Source organism: Carcharhinus amblyrhynchos, chromosome 28, assembly GCF_965287045.1.
Source record: "Carcharhinus amblyrhynchos chromosome 28, sCarAmb.v2.hapA, whole genome shotgun sequence".
Taxonomy (NCBI): Eukaryota; Metazoa; Chordata; class Chondrichthyes; order Carcharhiniformes; family Carcharhinidae; genus Carcharhinus; species Carcharhinus amblyrhynchos.
Genome location: NC_137351.1, coordinates 3816026 through 3842520, shown reverse-complemented (window position 1 = coordinate 3842520; position 26495 = coordinate 3816026). Strand labels below are relative to the sequence as shown.

Below are 26495 nucleotides of genomic sequence, written 5' to 3'. Positions count from 1 at the left end.
AAATTCCATAGTGGCAGTCACCCAAGACCAGGATGGAACCCGGTTCCATGGCGCTGTGAGGCTAACCACAGTGCCACCATGCTGATTCAGTTGCTATTCAACCACTGCCCCCTCATCAGGTCACAAAGAGTTGAAACCTCTCCAGAAATGCTGCCAGTCCCAATGGGTGCCTTCAGAATTTTCAGTTCTTATTTCTTCGGGGCACATGTTTGTTTATTTACAAGGCTAAATGTAAGAGGGTGAAAAGGGCTACTGTTGCAAAAACCTTTAATCTGATTCTTAAACATTGCAAAACAAAAGTGTAAATATTTAATGTTTTCATTTAATTTTAAATCCATTTCAGACCACACAGGGAGATGCAGGATGCCAGGGATTGATAGGCATCCACTGTCATTATTGACACAAATGGCAGGACATATGTTAGAAGATGCATTTCGCTCATTTGCTTCTCATTACAATATACCCACTGAGAGACAGCTGCTGCCATTTTTTTATGGGGGAGTGATAAATAAAGAACTGGGGGGTAAAGTTTAAAAATAAGAGTGTCCCATTGAATTTGGAAGAGGAGAATTTTCTTCTCTCGGAGAGTGGTTAGCCTTTGGCAGTCTCTTCCCCGGAGGGTAGTCGAGGTTGGATACATTCCAGGCTGAGTGAAATCGATTTCTGATTGATAGGAAGTCAAGGTTTATAGGGAGGAGAGTGGGATCACAAAACTGGAGCTAAAGCCACAGTCCAATCAGTCATGATCTCACTGAATGTAGATTTGAGGGGCTGAATGGTTTCTTTATTAGTGTCACAAATAGGCATACATTAACACTGCAATGAAGTTAATGTGAAAATCCTCTAGTCGCCATACTCCGTCTCCTGTTCGGGTACATTGAGGGAGAATTTTGCATGGCCAATGCACCTAACCCACACGTCTTTCAGGCTGGGAGGAAACTGGAGCACCCGGAGGAAACCCATGCAGACACAGGGAGAGTGTACAAACTCCACACAGACAGTGACTCAAGCCGGGAATCAAACGCAGGTCCCTGGCACTGTGAGGCGGCAATGCTAACCACTGTGCCAACATGCCATCCTGTTCAGAGTTAAAACCACACTCCAATCAGCCATGATCTCATTGATTGGTGGTGAAAACTTTTTGATTTTGATTTGATTTATTATTGTCACATGTATTAACATATAGTGAAAAGTATTGTTTCTTCAGACAAAGCATACCATTCATAGAGAAGGAAACGAAAGAGTGCAGAATGTAGAGTTACAGTCATTGCTAGGGTGTAGAGAAAGATCAACTTAATGCAAGATAAGTCCATTCAAAAGTCTGACAGCAACAGGGAAGAAACTGTTCTTGTGTTGGCTGGTTCGTGATCTCAGACTTTTCTATCTTTTTCCTGATGGAAGAAGGTGGAAGAGACAATGTCCGGGAATTGTGGGGTCCTTAATTATGCCGGCTGCTTTGCCAAGGCAGCGGGAAGTATTGACAGAGTCAATAGACGGGAGGTTGGTTTGTGTGATGGATTAAGCTACACTCACGACCTTTTGTAGGTTCTTGCGGTCTTGGGCAGAGCAGGAGCCATACCAAACTGTGATACAACCAGAAAGAATGCTTTCTATAGTACATCTGTAAAATGTTAGTGAGAGTTGTAGCTGATATGCCAAATTTCCTCAGTCTTCTGAGGAAGTGGAAGCATTGGTGGGCTTTCCTAACTACAGTGTCGGCGTGGGGGGACCAGGACAGGTTGTTGCTGACCTGGACACCTAAAAACTTGAAGCTCTAGATCCTTTCTACTTCATCCCCATTGATGTAGACAGGGCCATGTTCTCCACTATGCTTCCTGACGTCGATGACTATCTCCTTCATTTTGATGACATTGAATGAGAGATTATTGCCGCACCAGTTCACCAGATTCTCTATCTCATTCCTGTACTCGTCATTGTTTGAGATCTGATCCACAATGGTGGTGTCGTCAGCAAACTTGAAAATCGAGTTGGAGGAGAACTTGGCCGCACAGTTATGTGTGTATAGGGAGTATAGTAGGGAGCTGAGAACACAGCCTTGTGAGGCACCGGTGTTAAGGATGATCATGGAGAAGGTGTTGTTGCCTATCCTTATTGATTACAGTCTGTGGGTTAGGAAGTTCAGTGTCCATCTGCAGAGGGAGGAGCTGAGCACCAAGCCACGGAGTTTGACGGTGAGGTTCGTTGGAATAATGGTGTTAAAGCTGAGTTTTAGTCAATAAATAGGAGTCTGACATAGGTGCTGTTGTTATCTAGGGGTTCCAGAATTGAGCGCAAGGCCAGGGAGATAGCGTCTGCCGTGGGCCGTTTGTGGCAGTAGGCAAACTGTAGTGGATCCAGGTAGTCCGGGAGGCTGGAATTGATTTGTGCCATAACTAACATTTCAAAGCACTTCATAATGATGGATGTCAGAGCCATTAGATGATAGCCATTAAGGCACGCTGCCTGGCTTCTCTTTGGCACTGGGATAATGGTCATCTTCTTGAAGCATATAGAGACCTTAGATTGTTTTCAGATTGTTGACTTGAGGGGCCGAATGGCCTACTCCTGCTCCTATTGCTTATGATGTTATATCCAGTCGAGAAACCTCAAAGCAATCAAGGTGAGTGAGAAGAAGACAATGCTGCTTCCTTGCCTGTGCAAGTCAGCCTGAGGTCCTACTGGGGAGCTGGTAAAATCCAAAGGTCACTCTCCCTTCTTTCACCCGTGCCCTGGTTCACCATGCCACTTGTTCTTCAGTTCAATCTGGCAGCATTTATCACCTTCCTCATTCAGCCTGGCACTCCTTCCACCCACCACTCCATATCGCACACCCCCTACTCCGTATCAAGCAGGCAATCCCTCCCTCTTCAACTCCCAGCCCCTGTATTCCTGCCCAAAAGTAAAAAAAACTATAAAAATATTAAAATGGGAATAGTTTAAAGTTTATTTATTAATTTCACAGTTAGGCTTACATTAACACTGCAATGAAGTTACTGTGAAAATCCCCTAGTCGCCACACTCTGGTGGCACCTGCTCGGATACATTGAGGGAGAATTTAGCATGACCAATGGATCCAGCCAACAAACCGTGGGAGGAAACCAAAGCATCCATAGGAAACCCACGCAGATATGGGGAGAATGTGCAGACCCTGCACAGACAGTGACCAAGCCAGGAATCGAAACCAGGTCCCTGGTGCAGCGAGGCAGCAGTGCTAACCACTGTGCCACCATGCCACCCACTGGCCGAAACTGATCTTGTATATTTTAAGATGAAACACCAGTAAAAATTGGGCAATAAGAATACTGTTTTTTACTATTGAGCAATACTTTCTTCCTCCATTCTCTCCCAGTTAATTACTCTCCTTCCACAGTCAGACAAAAATATCTCACTCAGGCCTCTACTTCAGAATTACCTCCTTCCTCTCCTTCACCACCAGCCTCTTTCCCACCCTTTCCTCCCTCTCCATAGTGGTGCTCCTACTCGAGTATTAAAGGATGGAGTCTGCACTGATGTATCTCAACTTTAATCTCACTCGAGGGTTCTCAATCAGTCAGCGTGTAACCAAGTCTGAGGTGAATAACCATCTCTCTGCCGCTTGTGAATTGTTTGGTGCTAATCCCTGGAAAGGAATGCTTTGAAGATGTCCCAAAGTCATCGCCTATAGGTCCTTTCCCTTCAACAGAACTGCACCCCCGCTACTGTGCTGGACTTGAATCATGGAATCCTTACAGTGCAGAAGGAGGCCATTCGGCCCATTAAGTCAGCACTGACTCTCTGACAGAGTGCCCTATCCATGCCCTCTCCCCCAGCCTATCCCCATAACCCTGCATACATTTCCTATGGCTAATGCATCTAATCTTCACATCTTTGGGCATTAAGGGACAATTTAGCATGGCCAATCCACCTAAGCTGCACACTTTCGTTCTCTGGGAGGAAACCGGAGCACCCAAAGGAAACCCATGCAGACATGGGGAGAAGGTGCAAACTCCACATACACAGTGATCCGAGACCGAAACTCAATCTGAGTGTCTGGCGCCGTGAGGCAGCAGTGCTAGCCACTGTGCCACCCTACCAAGAACTGAGCGGTGAAAGAGGAGTATCTAATCTATGTCAGCTCACAGACAAACCCCATCCCAACCCAAGATGCTTGACAGTACTATTTCTGGAGACTGCAAAACTGGAGATTGTTTCATGTAGTTACAGCAGTCTGGCAGGAGATGGCAGTGTTGCACACTGTGAATCAGCTCGTGATTGGTTCAGGCCTGGCATTCGCGGGATTGGTTGATGCAACAACTAGTTCAAAAATGGATGTGGGCAAATTTGGAAGAAAATCACACAGAGATTTGGAGAAGTTGACCAAACAAAGAAACAAACAGATAAAGGTAAAAGAATGTGCAAGTGTAAATCATAGAATTCCTACAATACAGAAGGAGGCCATTCAGCCCATCAAGTTTGTACTGACTACAATCCCACCCAGGCCCTATTCCCGTAACTGCTCATATTTAGCCTGTTAATTGTCCTGCCCCCAAGGGGCAATTTAGCATGGCCATTCCACCTAACCCACACATCTTTGGACTGAGGAGGCAAACCAGAGCACCCGGAGGAAACCCATGCAGACATGGAAAGAATGTGCACACTCCACACAGAAAGTGACCCGAGGCTGGAATTGAACCCAGGTCCCTGGTGCTGAGAGGCAGCAGTGCTAACCACCGTGCACCATGTAGTTAGGGCATTATGATCAGTACAGGCTTGGAGGGCTGAAAGGCCTGTCCTGTTTTGTACTTTTCTTTGTTCTAAATCAAAGAAGAAATGATTTGAAAAATGACGGGGGCAGCAGTATAATAGTTGGGCCTATGGAAGGTTTGTTTGAGAAATTTGAAGATCAGGAATAAAGAAAAAGACAAACTGAAATGTTTGCATAGAAAGGGAGGCCTGAAAGCACCATTTGTTTTTTTTAGAAGGATTTTTATTGCAACTTCAATTAATAACATCATTGAGTGTTCTAAAACAAACCTCACAATGCATTCAGCTTCTGACATAGCCCATCATGTCCTCATTGAGAAACCTCTTAAACTGGTAAATAATGTCTACAGCTGATAACTATTACCAGAACATCCTCCCATCCCTTTCTACCAATGTCCATTCGAAATAGAAACGATCTAAAATTGTGTGTTAATTGCAAACACTGTAACCGGCAAATTACATTGGTTTATAATAACCAGCTTTCAGTTCACACTCAATAGTTTTCGGGCCTGTCCCACTAGCCAATCAGCCCCACTGTCCAGAGTTTTACACCCAACTGGATGCTGTCAGTGACTGACTCACACCCAAGGCCCTATCCTTCCAGCCTCGGTTAATTGACACCACCCCCCACAAACACACATTTCCTGCTTCAACTCCCAATGTTTGTGAGCAAGTAATTCCTTCACATTAAACCCAGCTGCTGCTCCTGAGCCCATCTGCTTCACCAGCCCACGTGTCTTCCATTGTGAAAGATCGAGTCATTGAATATATTCAAGACTGAACTAGCCAATGTTTTGAACTACTGGGAGGTGGGTCAGGGGTATTATCGGTGCAGTGGGGGGGGGGGGGTCAAGCGTTATGGGGAACAAGCAGGAAAGTAGAATGGAGGAAAGGATCAGATCCCCTGCGATCTTATTGAATGTGGGGGCAGTCTTGAGCAGCTGCTCAGCCCACTTCTGCTCTGAATTCTTACATCCTCCCAGTGTAAATTATAGGTGGAATCTTCCAGCCCCGCTCATCCCAAGGCCGGAAAATCCCTCCCGAGGTCAACGGACCTTAGCATGATCCGTATCCCGCCCACTATGATTCCCATGGCGGGCGGGTCACAAAAATCTTTTATATGTGAGAATTCCAGACTATGGGCAGGATTTTACCACCTTGAGGCCAGAGGCCAATGGAGAATTCTGTTCTGCGAGCCTCACCCATCCCAATTCCGGTAAGATTCCAGCCTATGACTTTTACGTGTGAATCTCTTTGTGTGTGTGTGTGTGTGTGTGTATATCCCATATGTATATCTTTTACATGTACCCATTTGAATGCATCAGTCACCCTCTTTGAATGTATAACATCTCTCCAGGAGCAGACTGGTTGGATAACAGATCAGCAACAGGGAATCTTCAAATATGGATGGAGTGGGAAGCAAATAAACTGACAAAAGATGGTAAGAAAGTGCAGCAAGTAAAAGAACTCTGTGGAAATCGAGAGATTAACAGGGAGACATCTGATAGAACTGGAGCCCGCAATCCCAAAATAAGTTAAAAGGAATATAAAAAGTATAGAGGGCAAGTGGAAACAATCGGAAGGACTGAAAGGAAAGATGAAAAGTCGAGCAGATAATCCATAAATAATCAGTAAATCCTACCCTAGACCGGAATGCTACTACCTCATTCATCACGGAATCAGCGTGGGCGAGGGTCTGATAATGAAAATATTTGTTGACCTTGGGTGGGAATCTCTGGCCTCACCTGAGTGAGGCTGTAAAATTCCGTCCATAGAACCATAGAGCGATACAGCACGGAAACAGACCCTTCAGCCCATACTGACCACGGTGCCCTCCCAGCTGGTCCCAATTGCCCGCGTTTGGTCCGTATCCCTCTAATCCCTTCCCATCCAAGTACTTACCCAAATGCTTTTTAAACATTGCTGTTGCCTCAACAACTTTCTCTGGTAGAAGAATAAAACAATTTAAAGGAGGGTGGGATAACTGACGGGTGACGGGAAATCTAGCTGGGAGGACTGAAAGTGAGGGTAGGTCAGATGATTCATGGCCCTGCAGCTGGGAGGGTGGCAGAACAAAAGTGACACTCTGCCAGTGACCTACGCTCTTAAATCCCACCTGGCTATCTGATGTTGGCATTGGGCAACTTAAATAAATCTGGCTGGCATCAATGCCAGTGTGGGTGCACAATGGCCGTCTGGTAAAGATGGTGGAGCAGAGTGCGGGAAAGTCACTGAGGCCACAGTCCAATACGAGAAGTGTAATATAGTGAGTGAGATCTGTAGTTGTATCAGAGAGCCAATGTGCAGCTTTATGATATTCCATTAAAGGCCTTGCCCTGGTCCAAGGTGGTTCGACAGGAAGACTGGGAACTATATATACATTGGGGAGGTTTGGGGTGCGTACTACCCCTTTAAGAGTGCAGGTCATGTGACCCCTGAGGTGGGGTTGGCTCCCCCCAGGGTGGAACCTGGTTAAGCAGTTTCAGATCTGACTGTGTCTGAGTGCAAACTTATAATAAAGAATTCCCCACCAATACTTGGTGGTTCTTCTTGTATCATGTTTCCATATTTTGCTGATCCTTAGTATCTCTGGCTGCACAAATGTTAATCACCCCCCCCCACCACCCCGCCATCCTTCCTTCAGACCCTTGATCATGCGCTCTCTCCATGTAGCTTTTATGAGTACATCTCATCCTGTCCTTTGGACTGGGAGAGGACTCTGGGGTAAATATCAATTTCTGCTGGCTCTTCACCTCTTGGAGATTCTGCCCTGCATCAACCTCCATTCATTCCAGCAAGGCAGATCCCACAGACTTATCCGGGGTCAAGCTATTCCTCTGTCTCTCTCTCTAGCTTCGGAACACGGTCTGAGGGTGACATCCATCTTGACTGCATTGGGCAATCAATGGAGTTCACAGGCCTCGGCCTTTGTGAATTGTTTTTCAGTTTCTTGGCATTTTCTGGGTCAACAAGTTTTCACATTTAATTTCCACGTTCCCCTGCCAGCATTCTGGACTTCCTGTGGGTGACAGTCGATGGAAACCAACAACCTGATGAATCAAGCTTATAGTCTAACATGTTACCGCTCGCTCTCTTAGCCCCTCTGAAGTAGAAAAATCAATAAGATTATTCCCCAAAGTACACTAACTCACCCAATGGGGGAACTGGTTAAATGACTTTTAGAGCCATAACATTGTACTCAGAGCAAAACTCATCCATCAGAGCTGTTGTGTTTCACTCCCATCAGTAGCAATGAATGGAATGATTACAGACACCAGTTTGAGATGATTGTTAGCCAGGAAACCTCACTGTCCTTCTTTGATAGGATAAGATGTCAGTTGAACATAAGGTTACAGCTCTAAGTTGCACACTAAAGAGTAAGCCTGGATTCTGTGCTTAAGACCTGTGCTAGGATTTGAATACACGCTCTGCATGTGGGTGGCACAGTGGTTAGTGCTGCTGCCTCACAGCGTCAGGGACCCAGGTTCAATCCCAGCCTTGGGCGACTGTTATTAGAATGTAACCAATGATAACACTTGGTCTGTTGTAGTGTGACCAATAGTAACAAGTGTAAGGGTCCCCTGACCCAGTAAACTATGTAACCAATGACAAAATGATGCGATGTTCAGCTGACCAGTTGACTCAGTATGAATAAGAACCTGCTGGGAATTGTGGGGAGTTTGGAATGGCCCAGGGTGAGGCTTCAAGTGTTGGAGTAATGGAATTTATTTATTAAACATTTTCTTTGATGTATCTGTCGGAGTAAGTTTTGTTTCATTTTATTGCCTATAACTGAAGAGTAACTTGAAACTGGATGAACAGCTGTCTGTGCACATTCTTCCTGTGTCTGCGTGGGTTTCCTCCGGGTGCTCCGGTTTCCTCCCACAGTCCAAAGATGTGCGGGTTAGCTTAATTGGCCATGCTAAGTTAACCATTAGTGTCAGGGGGTTTAGCGGGGTAATTGTGTGGGGTTATGGGGATAGGGCCTGGGTGGGATTGTTGTTGATGCAGGCTCGATGGGCTGGATGTCTTCCTCTGCATTATAGGGATTCTACGATTCCACATTTACCCTCTTACTCTGTGCTGGACCTAGGCTCAATCTTTCCATTTCCTTCCACAGGAGAGGCAATAATCTAAAACACAGAATAGAGAGGTCTCAGCATCAGGAACTCTGACACTCAGGGTTATAGAGTAACCTCCCCCCAGAGAGTCTGTAAGGTCGAGGTTAAATCCTTTCTGATATCAGAGAATTAATGATTTATGGAAAATTCTCTATCAACCATCCGCCTGCCAAGCTGTAACTCAGGATCCCAGCCTGTGATTTACTGACCTAGAACCACCAAGGCCTTTGTACATTTTTAGGCCCCGTAATCTGGTGGACCGCATTGGAGCCACAGAGCGGTAACAGAACAGAAGGAGGCCATTAGGCCCGTCGTCTCTGTGCCGGCTCTCCGAATGAGCGATTTGCCTACTGCTGCTTCCTTGCCTTTTCCTCAGGAAGCCTATCCACACATTACAACTAGGGTGGCATGGTGGTTATCACTGCTGTCTCACAGCGCCACGTTCCTGGGTTCAATTCCCGGCTTGGGTCACTGTCTGTGTGGAATCTGCACGTTCTCCCCGTGACTGCGTGGGTTTCCTCCGGGTGCTCCAGTTTCCTCCCACAGTCCAAAGATGTGCTGGTGTGGTGAATTGGCCAGGCTAAACTGCCCTTGATGTCAGGGGGACTGGGACAGTAAATATGTGGAGTGACAGGGAATGGGACTTGGGTGGGATAGTTGTTGGAGCAGGCTCGGTGGGCCAAATGGCCTCCTTCTGTAAGGTAAATTCTATAATTTTATATTAGCTGTGGCCGAGCTGGTGCCAATGTTTTCACCAAAATAAAAGCTAAATACCACGGATTTTGGAAGTGCACCGATGTTTCCACACTGCTCCGCCACATCCATCAATGTAAGGGGGGATCAGAGCTGGGACGTAGGGTGGAGGAGGGGGATCCTTAAGGTCTGTTAGTAAGGAGTCCATCAGAGCATTGGCACAGGAATGTCAAAGTGAGGAACTAGGTAAGGTCAGGGCTTGGATCAGCGAAGAGGAGAGGAGTGAGTCATCTAATGTTACTCTAAAGCAATCTAAACTAAGCTAGTTTGGGCCATTTTGTACCTGGCATCGTCTCTCTTGTTATCAAGCTTCCTCCCCAGTTTCCAGGAGCTTCACACTAAAGGCCGGGAGGCTTTGTGGCTGTTCCCCGACAAGTGCAAAGGTGCAGCTTAGACAGGCCCATCACCCTGGCACTGCCATCATTAACAGGCTAAGGCATGCTGGGTTCGGGGTCCCCTGCAGATATGTGAGACTTCTACAAACAGCCAGAATACAAAGGTAAGCAGGAGAATTTAACATTGCAAACTGAAGTTGTTTCAGAGATACAAGTCTATACTAACAAGCCTCAATTCCTTGCAGAGATAATTTTGGCCTTAACAGAATATAACCGGAAGTTACAGCATAGCAGGATAATGAGTGTAACGTGATCACAACCAAAGCAGTTTGTGCAGATAATGTTCAGACCATCTCAGGAGAGTGAGAGACAAATTGCGTTTAGGAGGTTTTCACTCTGTTCCAAAGCTGTCTTGTGTTTGATATCACCGGTGTAAGGAATGGCCTCGTGGTGGTTCTTTTATCAAAGTTTGGGATCCATTCCCCGACTCTGTAAACGGGCAATCACTTCCTCGGCTCCAGTTCATCGTCTGAGCTCACATTGAGCTCGGTGGCAAGGTCAATGGGGTCGTCATCCTCCTCGGTGGAGTTATCTGTGTAATAATCGACCTCCTCTGGGCACGGAGGTTCATCATCCACAAACACGTCACTGTGTGCGCAAAGAAAATAATCGAAGAAAAAAAATCATTAGTTGCTTTCACGACTAACGAAGTCGAACCAATGTTGCACGTGGCTGTGTGAAGCCTCCAGGAATGCTCTCGGGGTCACATTATCAAACCTCGGATCACTGCAGAAAGCAGGATTTACCGTGGCTTTTCAAAGAACAAAGAGAGTTACAGCACAGGAACAGGCCCTCCTGCACCGACCATGCTGCCCGACTAAACTAAAACCCTCCCCCCAACTCTTCCAGGGACAATATCCCTCTATTTCCATCCTATTCATGTATTTGACAAGACGCTTCCCAAATACTTCCCAGATTTCACAGCAGAGAGAGAGAGCAGGAAGTGTGCGTGAGGATCTGGATTAGGGAGTGGGAAATCACTGTTGTGTAGCTGCCAAGCCTTGCCATTCCCATAACCCCATACATTTATCTTAGCTAGTCCCCCTGACACTAAAGGACAATTTAGCGTGCCAATCCACCTAACCACACGTCTTTGGGTCTGCACCGACTCTCTGATGGAACATCCTAGCCAGACCCTATCCTTGTAACTGCACCAATTTCCTTAATATTTATCCCACTAATCCCCCTAACCTACACATCTTGGGGCACTAAAGGGCAATTTAGTGTGGCCAATCCACCTATCTTGCACATCTTTGGACTGTGGGACAAAACCGGAGCACCCAGAGGAAACCAGCACAGACACAGGGAGAATGTGCACACTCCGCACAGACAGTCACCCAAAGCCAGAACTGAACCTGAGTCCACAGCGCTGGGTGTCAGCAGTGCTAACCACTGTGCTGCCCCAATCTTATGAGGCAAAAAGAAAGAAGCACTTCATTTTCAAACAAACCAGTTCCCCTGCTGCAATTCATCACTCCATGAGAAGCTAATGCTTTCCACCCAATGTCTTTAGTAACTCTGGGTGCACATGCTTCCCACTGTTTCCCAGTGTGCACAGGGTGTAAACACATCAGGCGGGGTTTTCTGGCCCCTCCAGTCCCAGCAGCAGGACTGGCGAGCCACACATAAAGTCATAGAAATCAGCAGGAGTGAAGGGATCCCGCCCATCATAGGGTGCACTTCCCTCACTCTCACAACAGTCTCACCTCCAAGATCAACACAAATTCTGATTTGCAGGGTTATAGTTCTTAATGGATAGGGGGCAGCTCACAACAAAAATTTGCATTTATATAGCACTTGGCGTGTTCTGAAGAGGTCACAAGGCTCATCGCGGAAATTGTAAACACTGGGATATCTGACCTCAGGAGAAGCCGGTCAATTGTTCATAATTTATATTGCACTCAACATTAACAAAAGTTACCTCCAGGCAAATAAACAATTCAGGTAAAGATATTCCAGTTCAGGAGGGACCTAAGCAGTATAGGCAATGAGAGAGGAGTTTTGATGGCCTAGTAGAATTATCGCCAGACTTTTAATCCAGAAATTCAGCTCATGTTATTGGGACCTGGGTTCAAATCCCACCACGGCAGATAGTGGAATTTGAATTTAATTTAGAATATCTGGAATTAAGAATCTACTGATGACCCTGAAACCATTGTCAGTTGTCAGAAAAACCCATCTGGTTCACTAATGCCCTTTACGGAGGGAAATCTGCCATCCTTACCTGGTCTGGCCCACATGTGACTCTAGAACCACAGCAATGTGGTTGACTCTCAACTGCCCTCAAGCAACTAGAGATGGGCAATAAATGCTGGCCAGCCAGTGACACCATGTCCCACAAATGAATAATAAAAAATCTATTCCCATTGGCTAGGAGGATTACCAAACCTCCAGGAAGGATTGGCCTGGAGTTTCCAGGAATTGAAGATTAATCTCCAGGTGTGTGTGACGCAGGAGAAAAAAATAATCAGGACATTCAATTTTTTTTAAAAAGTCATTTTCTTTAAACATTTTTCTTTACCAGATATAGAAATATGGAAAAGTAAGCAAACAAAAGAAATGTAACTGATAGTCAAGCATCAACCAATTAGATCAGGTGTCCTTTCAAATTCAGGTGTGCTTTCCAATTGATATCGGAAGTAAGTGTGTCACAAGGATGGATTTGTCAGCTGACTGGCGGCCAGAGCTTGAGGGCAAGTCATGTGACGAAACCTCTAGGAGATTGTGGTGGCGTGGCCCCTTTAAGGGGGTGTACTCTGAGAGTCACATGTTCAGGCCGGAGCCTATGGAGTGTCGAGGCAAGGAGCTGAGCCAATCGCGTGTAAGGGCACGTACCCCGGCACAGGAGGATCCTCAGTTGGAGTTTGGGAGGAGGAGTGTACAGCTGCATAGTTATTCTCTCTGACCCTATTAGTGTATTTATTCATTTGTTCATTGACAATAAAGCCTTTTGTTAAGTAAGCCTCATTGAGTCACCCTTGATTTATTCCAAATATATTTGTATAGAAATTAGAAGCAGGCGGAGGCCATTCAGCCCTTTTTGAGCTTGCTCCTCCATTCATTTTGGACAAGACTGATCATTGAATTCAATATCCTGATTTCTCCCTTTCCACTCCCCCCCCCACCCCCATCCCTGAAACCCTTTAGCCCCTAGAGCTATCTTAAATTTAATCACAGTTGGCAACTATATTGGGGTTAGGATCTGCAATGTGAGGCCTGAGAGTTTATTTATTTACTAACGTCACAATTAGGCTTTCATTAACAGTGCAATGAAGTTACTGTGAAAATCCCCTAGTTGCCATACACTGGTGCCTGTCCGGGTACACTGAGGTAGAACTTAGCACGGCCAATGCACCTAACCAGACCTCTTTCAGATTTTGGGAGGAAAATGGAGCATTGAGAGGAAACCCATGCAGACACGGGGAGAATGTGCAGACACGGCATAGACAATGACCCAAACCATGAAACGAACCCGGGTCCCTAACCCGGGCCACTGTGCTACCCTTGGAGTTGGCACTGGGCCTCCATCCAGTCTGCCTTCCTCAAATAATATTGAGACAAGAATGGTGACCGCAGAGATGGAAGCCCCTTTGACCAATTACATCTGTGCTGGCTCCCTGCGAGACTAGCTCAGCTGATCCCACTCCTTTATATAAAAGCAAATTACTGCGGATACTGCAATCTGAAACAGAAATGGAAAATACTGGAAAATCTCAGCAGGCCTGACAGTATCTGTGGAGAGAGAATCGAGCCTGTATTACCGGCAACTTTCGGTGGTGAACAGATCTGAGGATCATGAGAGAAATTGTGGAAACATTCTAGTCTTTTGTAGAAACGAGGGACATGGGATTTTAATTTTGAAACGAGCTTGCGTGAGGGAGAACAGGCACGGCAGGATGACGGCTCAGGCAGTTCCTGCTGGCAGCTCCCGTTAAATACAAATGTGCTCGTTTCTCCAATGGAAAGTTCACTGTTCGTTTTAAAAAGTCTTCTTCTAACACTCACAGCGCCGAGCGAAACAAATTCTGTGTTCTCACATTACTGTCAGATTTTGTAATAAAGATGCTTCAAGGGACAATCTTATTTATTACAACATTCATACATGATGTCAAAAACCTTTATTGGATTTTACAACAGCGTCTGATATTAAAAATAACACTTGGCTCCCTCCCGGGTTTGGTTAATAGACAGTCAGTAATTTGGGGAATAGTAAGTTATCAGCTCTCAGTCTCAGCTTGAATTGCTAAGGAAGAAATTGGGACACTGGTCTTATGTTGTGGAAGAGAAAGGAACAAACCAGAGGCAAATGTTTCCGATAGCAGGGAAGTCCAGAAGTGGGGGATTATAGTTTGAGGATAAGGGGTAAATCTTTTAATACGGAGGTGAGGAGAAATTTCTTCACCCAGAGAGTGGTGAATGTGTGGAATTCACTTCCACAGAAAGTAGGTGAGGCTAAAACATTGTGTGATTTCAAGAAGGAATTCGATATAACTCTTGGGGTTAAAGGGATCAAGGGATATAGGGGAGAATGGGAGATCAGGATATTGAATCTGATGATCAGTCATGATCAAAATGAATTCTGGAGCAGGCTCGAAGGGCCAAATGGTCTACTCCTGCTCCTGTTTTCTATGTTTTTATGTTTCTATGATATGTGGGTGATGGACGATCACAGGGTCAAACCCACCTTTACAGGACAGGCAGCGTCTGCGGAGAAATCGAGTTACATTTTGAAGTCTGTGGCCTTTCATCAGAGTGTGTCCTGATCTGTTCTGATGAAGGATCACAGGCACTAGTTAAGTGGATTGGCCATGCTAAACCCTCCCTCAGTGCACCCAAACAGGCACCACAGTGTGGTGACTAGGGGATTTTCACAGTAACTGTTAATGTAAACCTACTTGTGATACTGATAAATGAGCTTAAAAAACTTTAAACATTGGAACATAGGATTGAGGAGCAGGAGTAGGCAATTTGGCCCACTGAGCCTGTTCTTGCCAGTTGACAAGTTCATGGCTGATCTGATTGTGGTCTCAGCTCCACTTTCCCTTTCCCCTCTAATAACTCTTGATTCCTTTCGTCTGTCAAAAATCTACCTCACCCAGCCTTGAGCAAATTCAGGAAGGCAGCCTCCACTGCTGTCTGGGGAGAAGAATTCTGTAGAGTAACACCCTCTGAGTGAAAAATATTCTCCAAATCTCGGAAACATTAGCTCTGTTCCTCTCTCTGCTGATGCTGCCTGACCTGTTGAGTATTTCCAGCATTTTCAGTTTTTATTTCAGATTTCCAGCATCCGCATTGTTTTGTTTTGATACACCCACAATCCATTGGCCAGTCAACACTTATTAGGCTTACAATTATACAAACTGAATACAACCAGAAATGGTCACTGCTTGGGGGATAACTGTTGAATTATCATTACCAAGAATTACAGGAGAGTGGTGAAAAGATAACTTTCCTGCTGCCTCCCTCGTCCCCTGAATTACTTGGGCAGTGCGCACCTGATGCATACTTCACCCAGCATCACACAGTCACAGAACAGGTTATAGAATCACAGAATTGCTACAGCACTGAGGAGGCCATTCAGCCTCATGTGTCCATGCTGGTTCATTCCCCAGCCTTCTTCCCATAGCTCTGCACCTCCTTCAGAATTCTACAGTGCGTAAGGAGGCCAATTTGGCTCATCAGGTCCGCACCAACCACAATCCCACCAGACCTATCCCCATGCATTTACCCTATCTAGTACCCCTGATGCTAAGGGGCAATTTTGCATGGCCAATCCACATAAATCATCCATCTTTGGAGCGTGGGAGGAAACTGGAGCACCCAGAGGAAACCCATGCTGACAGGGGAGAATGTGCAAACTCCACACAGACAGTGACCGAAACCAGGAATCAAATGCAGGTCCCAGACGTTGTGTGGCAACAGTGCTAATCATTGTGTCACCATGCTGCCTGGGGTGATCTTACCGAAAAATATTCTAAGTGCCAAACAAGTGTGAAAATGGGAGAGAATTGCACCCATTTTTTCAGCAAGAGAAAAATTCAAATCTCATGCCAGTTAGGGAAGGAAATGAGGCAAAGTGTGATTCTCGCCAGTAGGGGGAATGGACAGAGACAATTCTCACTGGGAAACTGGCTGCGAAGGATAGAGGGCGCCATAGTACATTGGGAAATCAGCCACATGTGCAAACTGTGTGCATGTGTACACAATGCACTGGGAAATATCTCACTCCCTTCAATCGCCTCCTCCCCACAATCACCACTTCCTGATTGTGCCCCCTACCCTCCCATCGATCGCTGGCAATTCAGTGCTGATAAGAATGTGAGAGGTGAGAAATCAGTGCAGACCCGGTTTTCCACCTCTCTCACGATCTTACTGGCTTGCCACAATGGGTGATCGGCGTGACAAGGAGGTAAGATCACCTCTTTCCTCTTTAGATAATAATCCAATTCTCCCTTGTACCTCATTGCGTGTCCGTTTTCATTTCTAGCTTCAGGTTAGTTAGTCCTTCATTCTCCCTATGCCAGGGTTGCCTCCTGGTAAAACCATGCACTTAAATACAGCAGGAGAAACCTAATGTGGCTAAAAGCCTCACCACAACAATGATGGCCACTGCCTACACAATCCCTTGGCTGCTGCCTATTGTATACTTATGTATTTGATTTACCTCAGAACAATGTAGAGATGACACTAGTTTCTAAGTGTGCAATAGGTTTATTTACAATGCTTTAAGACATCTTTACTATTACTCATATTTGTGGTTCAGATTCTAGTAACTTCAGTAGTGTCTTTTTATTTTGGTCTGTGTCCACACACAGGCTTAACCAATTAAGCACAGTGAATATTGATCAATTATTGATGAACATACTCAAACACAGATCAATCAAACCATTGAACACTGCACTGTTCAAACCAAACAAAACACAGCTAGAGAGCGACAGCCACAGAAGTCCAATGCAAATTGAAAAACATTGGCCAAAATTCTCCCGTCTCACCCACTACGGGATTTGTAGCTAACAAGATGAAAAATTTGGTGGACTATTTAAAGGTGTGTTGAGCTTGGTGGGACTTTCTGGTCTTGGTGCACATGTGGCTGGAGAATCCCACCCACTTGTTATTGCATGGTCTTTGCTGCCTGAATTTTTCAAATCCTTGAAGTGAGTCAGGCAAGAAGTAAGATTTAAAGGGAAGAAAGTGTGAAGAAGTCTTCTCTGGATAGTCACCCATCAGTGTGAGCAATACAGGAGGCCAACAGACCCACCCACAGGGATGTATTATTTCAGATTTCCGGCATCTGCAGTATTTTGCCTCTGTATCTCCGACTCTTTTTCCCTCTGCACCAGGCGAACAAGCATTTCCCCAGTGCGTAGCCGAGGACAAATAATCTCAAGCTTGCTGTTTTGAATCTACCAGGATGAGGAATGACAGGACTGGGAATGAATCATTTACCCTCCGCACTCAATAATTTAAACCATGGCCTTCGGAAGCCAGTCATAAATCTTGCCTTTTGGCCCAGAGGATGAATATCATTGCTTGGAAGTCTTGCGGCTGTTGTTTTTGTACCATAGCCAAAAGATCCAAATCTGGCAGACATTCCAGCTGCTGCAGATGTTGGGGGGGGAGAGAGGCTGGCGGTGGGGGAGGTGGCGGGGGGACAAGTTCATCAGACTGATTTATGTGGACCGACCCCACAAATTCAGGTGGGATGAGATTTGACTCACGCACAGACTGGTAATGGAAAAATAAATCTGTAAAGGTACTTTTAATACCTTGTTATACTTTATGTCGTGGTACTAAAATAAGACTCCTTGGTTGGAATTTTACCGTCCCACCTGCCACGGGAATCAGAGCGGGTGAGGGACGGACCATGGAAAGGTCCGTTGATCTTGGGCAGGATTTTAGGGTTTAGGGATTTGCAAGGCTGTAAAACCCTACCCATTGGTACCAACTTCTTCCCATCTCCATTTTTTTAAAAAAAAGAGGAATCACATCTTCTCAGGTATAAAACATCAAATCCCAGTCACTAAAACAGAAAATGGTGGAAAATCTCAGCAGGTCTGACACATCTATGGAGAGAGAATAGAGCCAATGTTTTGAGTCTGGATTACCCTTCATCAGAACATCAATGGAAATGCCTAGAATGACCAGAATCATAGAAACACTACAGTGCAGAAGGAGGTCATTTGGCCACAATCCCACCCAGACCTATTCTCATAACTCCATATATTTACCCTGCTAATCCCCCTGACAGCAGGGTCAATTTAGCATGGCCAATCCACCTAATCAGCACATCTTTGGAGTGTGGGAGAAAACTGGAGCACCCAGAGCAAACCCACGCAGATACGAGGAGAATGTGCAGATTCCACTTTGACCCAAAGCCAGAATTGACCCGGGTCCCTGGCGCTGTGCGACAGCAGTGTTAACCACTGCCAGGTGCAGACTTGATAGGTTGAATGGCCTCTTCTGCACTGTAGAGATTCTATGATTCTATGAACCAATGTTTTGAGCCTGGATGCTGAAACATTGACTGGAAATATCGGCTCCATTCTCTCTCCACAGGTGCTTTCAGGCCTGCTGAGATTTTACAACATTTTCTGTTTATGTTTTTGATTCCAGCATCTGCAGTATTTTGCTCTTACCAAATCCCAGTCACCTGTCTAACTTTGGTCTGCTAACTTGTACAATACTGTTATGTTTTATGCCTTGGAGCTATGCAGAGATGATACTCTCCAGATTCTATTTGTGCAACACAGGTTTAATTCAATGCTTTAAAATGTTTACTTTCACATGTTTAGAGCCACAGGTTAGTTTCTTTTACCAAATGACCACACCCAGGCTTAACTAACAACGCACAGTGTGCAGTCAGCAGTCAACAGACACACATTTGTGAACATTGAACAGTTGAAAATTATGCCCTCCCTCATTAATATTAATCTCCACTAACTGCTTTACTCCCGTTTCTAGAAGGCTATAACAAAGTAGATGAGATTCTTCAGCCTCCCTTCAGAATCCCGCTGGCATGAACGGCCACAGAATTCAAGCCAAATCTGTGAAGTTTGATGGGTAAGTTTTTGTTTAGTATCCACAACTATCAGGTAAGAGGCTAGTGCTTCCTATTGCTCTGATTGTAACTAGCTGCTCCTGTGTATTAATGTTCTGTGTTTTAACCAATGTGCCTCCCTCCCCCTTCTCCACACCCTCATCCTCCCTTGGAATGGTTTTTGCTGAGGCGGAGAGGGATTTAGTGAGTGAGGTGCATGCTGTGCAGTGCTGCCCATCTTCACTGTCAGTCGCTGGAGCCCCTGCTCCTTGGTCTTGCACCAATTAGAGGAGGCAAAGTCAAAGAGGGGTTGGAATAATTTCTTGAAAAGCCAGGCTGATATATTACTCCCAGTATCTATAAAATAGAATGCAATAGTATTTTACAATTTACATACTGTATACAATATGTAAAATGCAATTATGAAAATACAACAGGAAGGGGTGCAGAACCCTCCCTCCTCCAGGAAGTGCAGCACATCTTAAGACCGGTCTTAAGTCAGCATAGGGTGGCTGGATGGCACAGTGGTTAGCACTGCTGCCTCACAGAGACAGGAGCCCAGGTTTGATTCCCGGCTTCAGTCACTATCAGTGCAGAGTCTGCATGTTCTCTCCGGGTCTACATGGGTTTCCTCCGGGTGCTCCAGTTTCTTCCCACAGTCCAAAAATGTGTGGGTTAGGTTGGTTGGCCATGCCAAGTTGCTCCTTAGTGTTAGGGAGATGTCAGGAGGATTAGCAGGGTAAATAAGTGTGGTTACGGGATAGGGCTTGGGTGGGATTGTTGTTGGTGCAGCTCAATGGGCCGAATGGCCTCCTTCTGGTTTTGATCTGATTTATTATTGTTGCATGTATGACCATACAATGAAAGATATTGTTTCTTGCACACTATATAGACAAAGCATATCGTTCATAGAGAAGGAAATAACTGCAGTGCTACAGCCATAGCAAGGGTGTAGAGAAAATTCAACTTAATGCAAGCTAAGCCCATTCAAAAGTTGACAGCAGCAAGGAAGAAGCTGTTCTTGAGTAAGTTGATACGTGACCTCAGATTTTGTACCTTTTTCCCGGCGGAAGAAGGTTCTGCACAGTAGGGATTCTATGATTCTATGAAGTCCTTAAGGTATAGGAGTAAAATTAGGCCATTCAGCCCACAATCATGGTTGATATGTTTCTCAATCCCATTCTCCCACCTTTTCTGTGTAATCTTCAATCACCTTACCAATTAAGAGCCTATCCGTCTCTGTCTTAAATACACTCAATGACTTGGCCTCCAAAGCCGTGTGTGGCAATGAATTTCAACAAGCAATTAGAGATTCATAATCTCTCCTCATATGACAGACCTGCTACCCCTGACTCTGGTTGGAATTGCCTGAAGCGAAAAATAAAAGTGAACTCTCAATTGGCCTCGAAAAAGAAAGAAGTTTCACATTAACTGCAATAAGAGTGACCTATGGTGAAACGCAGCTGTTCTGTATTTATGCATAATGACACGTGACACAACATGCAGTCCCATTCTATAGGACACTTTCCATGGTGGAAATGTGCATAAGGTTGTGAGGAATGGAACACCTCCAGGCGCAGACTGGGGAGATAACTTTGACCGCTTTACGGTTACTGATGGGTTTGTCAGCGTAGGGTAGTTGGCAAAAGGACATCTCCCTCATTGGAGAATCTAGAACTAGGGGCATAGCTTAAAAATGAAAAGCCTTCCATTTAATATGGAGCCGAGGAAAAATATCTTCTCTCAGAGTGTTGTTAGTGTTTGAAATTCTCTGCATAAGAGAACAGTGGAGGCCGATCGAATATATTCAGGGCAGAGTTAAACTTTTTCTTCAAGGTCTTATGGGTGGGCTGGCAGAAATGTGGAGCTGAGGTCACAACAAGATCAGCCATGATCCAACTGAATGACAGAACAGATTGAGAGGGCCAAATGGCCCACTCCTGCTTCTATTCACATAATTTCACAGTAACTTCATTGTGGTGTTAATGTAAGCCTTACTTGTAACCAATAAATAAATGAACTTTAACTTCATCCCTTATATTCTTGTTAGTTATTAAAAGGAGGGGATAACTGGATATTACAGACAAACTTACATTCTTGGAAAATATGATTGATTACCCTGGCCCCCTAATAATGCCTTCGTCCCAGGCCAGAAGCTCCACTGGGTTTAAGTTCAAAACCTCTAATACTGACTGGAGGAGTAATTGCATCGTTGGGTGGAATGTCTCTCAGATATGATATTAAACCAGGGTTATTTTTGCCTGCTGAGGCGGATGTAAAAGATTTAATGATCCTATTCACTGAATAATAGCAAAGATACCCTACTTATAATTTCCCAACTATGTTCGGGGTTGTGGGTTTTACATAAAAAGAAAAAGACGTGGTTTGCACATATGGATTAAAACTAACTAACAACAAGGTTTATTTTCAGAGCTGCTGCCTGTAGAGAACGCAAACTGAAACTAAAACAGCAACCCGTACAACACCCTAATGACATCACCATCAAATCATGTGATCAACACTTAAAACAATCAGCAACCACTTCAATATATAACACTGCTCAATGTGACCAAACTAGTCAAGTATTTCATTGCTGTTAGTGGGACCTTGTCATGTGCAAACTGACTATTGATTTTACTGACAAAAGAACAATTGTCATCTTTCTAAAGAATTTTTTTTGCTCATAATTCTTTGGCATATTCCAAGAATTTAAAAGGTGCAATTAAATGCAAGTCCCTCCCGTTACCTTGCAATATTCAATTGCCATGTGTTTAATAGTGGAATTGGCACTGTTTATAATTAGACTGGGGGCTAAACATAAGTCCAGTTCGGCATAATTAGTTACATAGGCAGAAATACTTTAAAATGAAGCCTTTTAACTGATGAAAACCATATAGAAGAACCCACAGTTCCATAGGCAGAAGATACAATGTAGAGATTGAAAGATGGGTAGGTAGATAGGAAAGTAGAGTTAAGGTAACTATCAAATCAACCATGATCCCACTGAATGACAGAACTGACTGGGAGGGCCAAATCCTTACAGTGCAGAAGAAGATCATTTGACTCCTGAAACCTACACCGACAACAATCCCACCCAGGCCCTATCCACATTACGCTACGTATTTACCCTGTTGATCTCCCTGACATTAAGGGGCAATTTAGCATGGTCAATCAATCTAATCCGCACATCTTTGGAGTGTGGGAGGAAACCAGAGCACCCGGGGAGAACATGCAAACTCTACATTCATTGAAGGTTAGAATCGAACCTGGGTCCCTGGCACTGTTACGCACTTTAACCACGGTGCCACCTAGCTGCTCAAATGGCCAACTCCGGCTCCTATTTTTTATATTCTTGATGGTTAGTTATTGAAAGGGGGAGGTAACCATTTATAATAGACAAACTTACATTATTGGAAAATATGGTTTGGCAGTATTAGTGAAGAGAGAAACAGAGTTAATGTTTCGAGTCTAATGTGACTCTTCAGCAGAACTGTAGCCGCTGCTAGTTAGATCTAAGAGAACAGAGAGTGATGATCCATGATGTTAATAATTCAATTTTTACTTGAGTTTAGATTTACCTGCTTGCTCCGAGGATGCTCTCATTCTGAGGTCAGGAATATATCACTAACTAAAAAATCCCATGTCTGATTTTGAATTGCTCAGTCAGTCCTTTCTGCCGCTGATTTATCTTTGTAGTTTTTAAAATTGTTTGACAGATTTTACATGGGCTTTTAAGTAGTGAGTAAATCCCAGACAGATGAGTTTATGATTGGGTGGCACAGTGCATGGTGGTTAGCACTGCCACCTCAGTGCCAAGGACCCGGGTTCGATTCCCAGCTTGGGTCACTGTCTGTGTGCAGTTTGCACATTCTGCCCATGTCTGGGTGGGTTTCCTCCCACAGTCCACAGATGTGCAGGTTAGATGGATTGACCATGTTAAATTGCCCCTTAGCGTCACGGGCACTAGCTAGGGTAAATGCGTGGGGTGATGGGTTGGGTGGGATTGTGGACAGTGCACACCCAATGGGCCGGATAGCCTCCTTCTGCATTGTAGAGATTCTATTCTAAAATTGCTTGACAGATTCTCCATGGGTTTTTAAGCACTGAGTAAATCCCAAACAGATGAGCTTGTGATCGGAAACCCTGGTTCTAACCTTTTCCACCAGTGCTCTCTTTTTGCATAAATTCTTTGATCGATGTAAGTTCTACTCTTCTCCATATTTTGTGCTTACCCAGGGAGACTAATTCATGACGAAATGTCTAAGTTCAAGGACCAGGGAAGAGCCTCCTGTAAATCTCATCATGAACACAGCCCTGTTTTGTACAGCACTGCCAAGTCTGAACATAACTCACTTCCCACAGTCTCATTCATTATGAAATTTACAGTAATGCCCCTGACAGCATTAGGAAACTCAAAAGCAAAGGGAAACCATTTGACTTTGGTTTGTCAGCACGCTGAGTGCAAGGGGGAGCAGGACAGTCAATAGGCTGTGAGCTCCCTTGTCATGGTCCCTGTGCACATGATGGGTGCGATTCAGTATTTAACAGTAATGAACTTGAAACCTTTAGGGAGGTTGATGCCATAATGTGATGTCGTTCATTTCTTGGAGCTCACTGACCTTCCAAATTTATTTTGCATATTTTTTGTTCAACAACAGAATCTCGGGGCAGAAGTGGGGCTTGGTGCTTTTCATACATATTAAATAGTTGACATAAATTTCCATTATTTGTTGGAGAACTATTAGCTCAGGGAAAAAACACAATCACCTCAATTGCTGTGTAATTGCAAACATCGCTGGCACATGGCACTTATTACTCATTGCCTCATTAGTGTTGGCAGCTCTGACCCACTTCGAATTACTCTGAATAGGTGGCACATGGTTAGCACTACCACTTCATAGCCAAGGACCCAGGTTCGATACTGGCCTTGGATTTGCATGTTCCCCTCATGACTGCATGGGTTTCCTCTAGGTGTTCCGGTTTCATAGAATCCTACAGCGCAGAAGGAGGCCATATGGCCCATCAAGTCTGCACTGACCACAATCCCACCCAGGGCCAATTCCCGTAATGCCTCTTATTTGACCTGCTAATAACCCTGACACTAGAAGTCAATTTAGCATGGTCAATCCACCTAACCCGCACATCTTTGGACTGTGGGAGGAAATTGGAACACTCAGAGAAAACCCATGCAGACATGGGGAGAATGTGCAAACTCTACACAGAGAGTGACCCAAGCCAGGAATCGAACCCGGATCCCTGGCGCTGTGAGGCAGCAGTGCTAACCACTGCACCACTGTACCACCCTCCCACAGTCCAAAGATGTGTAGGTTAGGTGGATCAGCTATGCTAAGTGTGCAGGGTTTTGGGACTAGCTCGGCAGGGAGGGCCCGGATGATATGCTCTTTCGGAGAGTTGGTGCACTTTAGGGATTCTATGATTTGCCTGAAATGTGAACTTGTGGAGCTATCAGCTTGTTAGAAGTGCTCGGCCATTCAGCAGCAAAATCAGGAATATTTATCTTTGCACAAAGGACGGTGGAAATCTGAAACTCTCCCCCGAAACTTAATGGATGCTGCTTTTCATGTCAAGGCTTAGAGACTGAGTTAAATGAGGTTATCAATGGACAGAGAGCCATGGTGGCAAAGATAAAGTTAAGGTTCTGACCATCAATGATCTCACTGAATGATGGAATGGGCTTCAAGGGCAGAATAACCACATTTTGTTTCCGTTCTGTCTCCATCAGATGTGCAAAGATGAGCAGACTAGGTGGACTGGCCACGCTAAATTGTCCTTTAGTGTCCAAAAGTATGCAGGTTAGGTGGATTAGCCATGATAAATGTGTGGGGTTATAGGGATAGGGCAGGGGGGGTGGGTCTGGGTCTGGGTATGGGTAAGGTACTCTCCTGGAGAGTCAGTACAGACTCAATGGGCCAAATGGCCTCCTTCTGCACTGTCGGGATTCTAAGTTTCTATTGTTTTATGACACGGTTCTGGTCTTTGTGTATTTCCAGCAGTTTTATATGTCAGAGAGTTAGATCTGACCATTACCTACTGTTCAATTCTACATCAACATTACTGTCCTGAACAGCAACTTAACATCATAATGTCAGGGGAAAGGCAGTAACTCAGTAAATGCATTTCTCTGATTTATGATCAGAACAATCTGAGTCTAATAACTTGCTGAAAAGTAGAAAATTGTGGAGGCTGGAAATCTGAAATAAAAACAGAAATCATACCACAAAGATCCTTAGGCAGAATCTTCCAAACCCACAACCACTTCCATCTAAAAGGACAAGGGCAGCAGATACATGGGAACATCCCCAACTGCCCCTCCAAGCCACTCACTTGGAAATATATGGCTGTTCTTTTGTAGTTACTGGGTCAAAATCCTGGAATTTCCTCCCTAAAGGCGTTGGGGGTCAATCCACAGAACATGGACTGCAGCGATTCAACAAGGCAGCTCACCACCACCTTCTCAAGGGCAAACAGGGATGGGCAATAAATGCTGGCTCAGCCAGCGATGCCCATGTCCCATGAATGAATAATAAAAAAAATCCAGATGCTTCCGTGGAGAGTTTGCCCTTCAAGTCAGTGACCTTTCATCAGAACTGGGAAAGGTTAGGGGTGCAATCAGTTTGGGTAAGGGCTGGATGGGAAGGCCTGTGGCAGAGTGGAAGACAGGAGAGATTCACTGCCTTATCATAGAAACCCGACAGTGCAGAAAGAGGCCATTTGGTCCATCAAGTCTGTACCGACAACAATCTCACCTAGGCCCTATCCCCGTAACCCCATATATTTCCCCGCTAATCCCTCTAACCTATGCATCCTGGACCAATGCACCCAACCCGCATATCTTTGGCTTGTGGAAGGAAACCCACGCAGACACTGGGAGAACATGCAGACTCCACACATACAGTGACCCAAGCCGGGAATCGAACCCAGGTCCCTGGAGATGTGACGCAGCAGTGCTGACATTATGCCACTGTGTCACCTTACAGGGCCAAAAGGAAATGGTGATAAGGCACGTAAAGGAACAAAGGACCCAAAGGCATGCTTTAGAGAGTGGATGCGCTGTTGACTGAAAACAAAAATAAGGGGGAAAAAAGAACCAAAATATTCAAACAAAAAGTTAGGAAAGCCGAAGGATACAGTTCCTTCATTCATTTTGTGTTTCCTAGCAAGTCCGCTCATTGCTAACTTAGGTTAGGGAGATTGGCCATGCTAAATTGCCCCTAAATGTTCCAAGATATGTAGATTAGGGAGATTAATGGGGTAAATACATGGGGCTGTGGAGATACAGCCTGAGTGGGACAACTGATGTTGCAGCTTTACAGAGCCTTAGCCAAGGCCGCACTTGGAATAGAGTGTTCAATTCTGGTCGCCGCACTACCAAAAGGATGTGAAAGCTTCAGAGAGGGTACAGAAAAGATTTACCAGGATGTTGCC

At 45.0% G+C, this 26495-nt stretch overlaps 1 protein-coding gene across 1 annotated transcript in view; it reads right to left on the bottom strand.

The window, feature by feature from the left end:
* Window positions 1-10117: 10117 nt before the first annotated feature.
* Window positions 10118-26495, bottom strand: part of agbl1 (AGBL carboxypeptidase 1) — a 223136-nt gene continuing 206758 nt past the window's right edge. The window contains exon 23 of the mRNA XM_080214182.1: window positions 10118-10600. Coding sequence (XP_080070308.1) covers window positions 10456-10600 — 145 coding nt within the window. The 3' untranslated portion in view covers window positions 10118-10455. The remainder of the gene's footprint in view (window positions 10601-26495) is intronic.